The 6,178-nt window shown below is 32.7% G+C and overlaps 1 protein-coding gene across 3 annotated transcripts in view; it reads right to left on the reverse strand.

Moving 5' to 3' along the window:
- LOC102597764 (microtubule-associated protein 70-1-like) overlaps positions 1-4,727 on the reverse strand; it is a 12,808-nt gene extending 8,081 nt beyond the window's left edge. Inside the window, exons 1-2 of one of the 3 annotated variants that reach the window (XR_367947.2) lie at positions 4,389-4,727; positions 1,328-1,413 (exon numbers count right to left, since the gene is read on the reverse strand). Coding sequence is in view for 2 of the 3 variants with exons in the window: in XM_006355705.2 (XP_006355767.1) it covers positions 1,328-1,413; positions 4,389-4,554 (252 nt within the window). In the remaining variant the exon portion in view is untranslated. The remainder of the gene's footprint in view (positions 1-1,327; positions 1,414-4,388) is intronic. The other 2 variants (XM_006355705.2, XM_015312510.1) reach the window with 2 other exon arrangements.
- Positions 4,728-6,178: the final 1,451 nt, after the last annotated feature.

Consider the following 6,178-nt stretch of genomic DNA (forward strand, 5'->3'; position numbering starts at 1 on the left):
CCCCCCCCCCCCCCCCCCCACCCACCCAAGTGAACCATTATGTTCCTTTGAACCTTCATAGTACAGTGTTACAGCTCTTTGACCGAGATTTACAGACTCTTGGGCACCAGACTTCCAAGGAGCTAACTTTGATATGGATAATCAGCTATCAGACTCCAGAGATGAAGGCATTTTAACAAAGATTTACTGACTCAGACTTCCTGATTTGCTAACTTCTGACATGGATAAATAGTTATAATATTCCATAGATAATGGAATTTCAACACCACGGCACTGTCAGCAGCTTCAACGACAAACCCAATCATCGGGTCATAAATATTCTTTTGATTCAGTCTTCTATGAACTGCTTTGTTCATTTGATCCTTCACCATACATAATTACAGCTATTTAACCAAGATTTACAGACTCTTTTTTACTTACAAGATTTACAGACTCTTGGACACCAGACTTCCCAAATTGCTAACTTTTGATATGGATAAATTGAGATTGCAGGGACAAGGGCATTTTACAAAGAACAGGCCCCGAATGAAAAATTCCGTAGCTTCAACGACAAATCCAGTCATCAGATCATAATGATTTCTTTTGACTAATTCCATCATGTACCCAATCATAATGCTTCATAAGATCCATATAGCGAAGTTTAAACGTACCTTGCAATGTATAGTCAAATGAAAGTTCATATATAATTATTGACTTTAGGTGAGGGGTTTAAATTTTACGGATGGACCATACTCTAAATGGTCTACTTAAATTAACCATACACAAACATTCCTTTTACTTGTTTTTCTATTAGACCATTTTTCCATTGTCGGGTCGAAACTAAAGAGTTTAATTTCACACTGGTTTTTGTTCCTTCTAATTTTCTTTAAGTTACCTTGGTTACTTACCTCAAAGAAGAACTATAGTTTTAGTTTTTATTTGGGAAGTTAGTCAGAGGTGGTTTAAACATAAAATTTAATGTCTGCCCAATTTAGAATCAAGAGAGGAGTTGAGGGGAATGTAGCAAAAAGTTCATTAACAGATCTATAAGGAATGGACTAGAGATAAGGTTGTATGTATAGTGTACAAGATCCATACATCTTATTTTGTATTAAGTAAGCTAAAAAATTTCTTGACTGTAAAGTGCACATTATTTTTGTCACGAACTAAATGAATAGGTAAATATTCGAATTCAGTGGTTTGAGCTGAACAACTATTGCAAACTAAAGTAATAGCTCAATTCAATAAAAAAGACACGAATTTTGCAATTAGATAGTTTTATTCTGTATTAGGTACAGCTATATGCATTTTTTTACAGGATTAGATATTTCCATATAGGTTTCTATACCTCCTCAACTGCCTTTTCTTTAACGCGTTCAGAGTACTTCAAAGATTTGATTTCTCCATATGCCTCCCCCAGTTCTCTATCTTTATCTGCAAGGTTGTTTTGCAGACTATAAGCTCCAGTAAGAAGTATGCAGAGACTTGCCAAAAAGGAAAGTAGTATATAGTCACAAAGAGTAGTGGAAGATTGTTCCAGCTTGCATATGGTGGACAGTTTGGAATGAGAGGAATGCTAGACATTTGGAAGGCAAGAGCAGTTCAATCCAGAAGATTAAGAGTTCTTGCATTTCTCTTTCTTATATTTGGTGTAAAGAAGAGTCAGTAGATGATGCAGAAGTTTTTGTTAGGGCTGTAACAGTAAATATGATATATCAGGCCTATATTTCGAGTGCTGATGATATAACATGTTACCAATTTCAAAAAAAAAAAAGAGTAGTATGTAGAGACTATAGTTATGCCAGGAAAGATAATCCAAAAAGGAGAATAAAAGGAAAAGAAAAACAACAAAGGGGCTAAAGTATGCCCCTCCAAAAAGGAAAATGCATAGTTGATCGATCACAAGTGATTTATGTTATACCACGGACTCCTTGGCAAGGAGTGACACACCCAATCTTTAATCTCTGAACAAACTCTTTCCTGTTTAAGGATACTCAAAGACGTTTGTAAGAGGCAAAAGCTAATCCCATGCACCTAAATTCCTGTTTAAGGATACTCAAAGACGTTTGTAAGAGGCAAAAGCTAATCCCATGCACCTAAATTCCTGTTTAAGGATACTCAAAGACGTTTGTAAGAGGCAAAAGCTAATCCCATGCACCTAAATTCCTGTTTAAGGATACTCAAAGACGTTTGTAAGAGGCAAAAGCTAATCCCATGCACCTAAATTCCTGTTTAAGGATACTCAAAGACGTTTGTAAGAGGCAAAAGCTAATCCCATGCACCTAAATTCCTGTTTAAGGATACTCAAAGACGTTTGTAAGAGGCAAAAGCTAATCCCATGCACCTAAATTCCTGTTTAAGGATACTCAAAGACGTTTGTAAGAGGCAAAAGCTAATCCCATGCACCTAAATTCCTGTTTAAGGATACTCAAAGACGTTTGTAAGAGGCAAAAGCTAATCCCATGCACCTAAATTCCTGTTTAAGGATACTCAAAGACGTTTGTAAGAGGCAAAAGCTAATCCCATGCACCTAAATTCCTGTTTAAGGATACTCAAAGACGTTTGTAAGAGGCAAAAGCTAATCCCATGCACCTAAATTCCTGTTTAAGGATACTCAAAGACGTTTGTAAGAGGCAAAAGCTAATCCCATGCACCTAAATTCCTGTTTAAGGATACTCAAAGACGTTTGTAAGAGGCAAAAGCTAATCCCATGCACCTAAATTCCTGTTTAAGGATACTCAAAGACGTTTGTAAGAGGCAAAAGCTAATCCCATGCACCTAAATTCCTGTTTAAGGATACTCAAAGACGTTTGTAAGAGGCAAAAGCTAATCCCATGCACCTAAATTCCTGTTTAAGGATACTCAAAGACGTTTGTAAGAGGCAAAAGCTAATCCCATGCACCTAAATTCCTGAAGGTGCTTACATTTTAGTTCTCAAATATTTTCAGTGTAACAGATGTTGGGATATCTTTGATTGATGGAAGTATCCAGCTTATCATTCAAAACTCATTAATATTGCAAATTGTGTGCATTAGTAAGTGGAGGCTAAGCCATCGCAATCAAGACATTTGTTATAGCATGTTGTTTAATATTACTTCTAGAATCCAACATCAGAGCACTCTCAATTATTAGTCATGTAAAATAATCACTTCTTTGTGGCTAACTTGATCACCCTTCTTCATACTACATTTCCACTATGTAACACATAGCCACCTTCATTACATTAAATCAAAGTTTGCTTCAGAGTTCTTTTTATATTTACTTTTGTCAATCCATTTTTCCAATATCTCTAATAATACTCTCTTCATTGCTGAGAAATGTGCATTTTTCATCATATGGACTGTAAGATAAGGTCACAAAAAAACCTATGAGCATACTTCATCACAGAAACTTGGTACCATACAAAACATTCATCAAATTGGTGGGTGGTGAACAGGTCACAAGAAGACGTACGACTACATCCACTTTGGCACGAAAACTTGCTAGAATGTGCAACGTAAATGAAATTGGCTCAACGTTAGAATGTGCAAATGTTCATCAAATGGACCATCTGAAGTAGGGACCAACAAAATTGGCTTCATTACACATGCAACAACAAAAATTACATTTTAGCATTTTTCCACTGTTCTGACTCAGAGAAAACAACCTGCACATTTCTAATTTGTCTTTATTAGCTTTTGAAGTCACAAGTTTCCAAATATTCCATGTGAGCAAGCCTCATACATCTTTTTCTATATCCCACAGCAAATAAACTAAAACAAACAAGTTTCTACTAAAAAGAAAATAACCAAACTTAATTATTTATTTTTTAAAAAAGTAGTCTACAAAAAGAGAGAAATAAGAAAGAACTCTGGGGCAAGTAAATTACAACACCATTTTGCGAATAAAAAAATCATAAACTGCTCTAAATTTAAACTTTTGTGAAGTACTTTTCAGATAAAATACAGTAAAATCCAGAACCCCTTCAAAATCAAAGTTTTTTTTTTTATATCAGTAAACTGTCTGGAGAAAAAACTTCATCATAAAAGTACAACCATAAACCATATGGAAAAATATATTGTTTTAATTACAATTTTTTTTTTAAAAAAAGGAAAGATAAGATGGCCAACTGACACACAATACCATATGTAATCACAGAGCTGCCAAAAAAAAATAGGAACTAATCACATAATTGCAGAGAACACAAGAAATTTCTTTGAACCCAATTCAAAAAATATATACTTTTACCAAAATGAGCTCAAAAAAGCTAAAAAAAAAAATCATCAAACCAATTGCGGAATATAGAGGTGAACTGACACCTCAAAAACAATTAATAACAGAACATTCAAGAGAAAAACAAAATAATTGATCACAATAAAATGGAAAATTCCCCAATTTGTTTTAATTAATAATAAAAAAAAAATTCAAACCTCGGAGTTGATTCTCAAGACGAGTGAGCTCAATTCGGATGGGATCAGAGCCATGCAAGAGGTTGATAAAGTCATCAGGTTCACCGGAAATGGCTGGTGCTTTCCTCCGGCTCCTGAATGAAGTCAGCTTCATCGGCTCCACCGGAGCATCCCCGTTATTTCCCATATTCAAATAGACAGAAAAAATGGAATACTACTACAGGTAGAGAGAGAGAGAGAGATCTGTTTCACTACAGAAAATTCCAAAACCCCAAAATTCTGGAGTACAGAATGCGTGTGTATACGTACAACTTTGTTTATATCTATATGAGGCAGAAGAAGATGATTAAATGTGGGGACGGGGTTTAAGCGGGGTTTAATTAGAATTGCAGAGAATTATGCTCTTATTTAACTTAAATTAATTTGAAGTTTACACCCAAAAAAGAATGAATAGGCGCCCAGATGGAAAAATTACGATAGAAATAAAGCTTGGAAATGAAGGATGCGCTCGCGGAAACGCGCAGAGATGTTTCATATTAGTTTATTATCTTATTAAAAATAGCTGTTTCATATTACTTTTTCTGGCTAACAATAGTTAATCACTATACTAAAAATAGTTTTTTTCAACCGTGTTTGTCCAATTTAGAAAATCAAGAGATATTTTGTCTTTTGTATTTATTTTACCTTTGCTATTAAGTATTACTAGTATTCGTACCTACGCGTTGTGCGGATATTTTTAAATGTCATTTTTTTTTTTAAATAAAAATAATTTATAAAATTTGTTATTCACTTGTTAACTTTTTTTTAATAGTTATAATAATTAAATATTACAATTTATATGATCATATTAACTTAATAATACATAATTTTATTTGTTGTAATATTATAATAATATTATTCTGATAATATCAGACATAAAAAATAGTAATGTGCCCAATACTATATTTGATTTGTTAATTTTTAATTTATACAATATGCAACTACAACTATATAAATAATGGAAGAAATAAGTGTGTATCTCTATATATATACACATTAATTTTGACACACGTGCGTTGCACGTGAATTTCAAACCATGTACTACACTATATTTAAAAAATAATGTGAATATTATTAAAAAATAATAGTAAGTAAATAATTATAAACTGAATGATAAAGTATAAGTTCATATGAATAAGGGATGTAAATTTTCTTATGATTTCTAATGAAAGTTAGTCACCCGTAAGAATTCTTAGTTACACCTCTTAAATATACTTTCTCCTCCCTCCCATAGTACATTACTTAGTTATTATTGTATTGTTGGAGTTCTTATTTTTAATATAATATAATATAAATAAATGTTGATATAAAATATAGAAGATATACTAAATTTGATGTTTTTAGTTGGAGTATTATATTTATATAAAATTCATATCAGTGAGTGTTCTAATTTCACTTAACTTTGAGATTGTCAGCGTCTGAAAATCAAACTATAGTTTTTAAGAAGAGAAGAATAGAAAATATAAAAAAATCATAGTTCAAAAATGTGAGGAAGCCCCTCTATTTATAGTAACAAAGTGTTGTACAAGCATGTGCATATTTTTTCTTATCATAAAAGTCACAATCCTTCGAAAATGTCACAACTTATCGAAAAAGTCATAACCATTCAATTTTAAATGGTGCCTTTTTTTAATACTAGATACGGGACCCCGTGCCAGCACGGGGCCCAATATATATTATCATATTATGGAATTTGAGAAGTTATTGAAATTTTTATATGATTTTAAAAATATTTTAAATTGTTAGCTATTGTGATTTGTAGTACTTTTTTT

Source organism: Solanum tuberosum, unplaced genomic scaffold, assembly GCF_000226075.1.
Source record: "Solanum tuberosum cultivar DM 1-3 516 R44 unplaced genomic scaffold, SolTub_3.0 scf00205, whole genome shotgun sequence".
Classification (NCBI taxonomy): domain Eukaryota; kingdom Viridiplantae; phylum Streptophyta; class Magnoliopsida; order Solanales; family Solanaceae; genus Solanum; species Solanum tuberosum.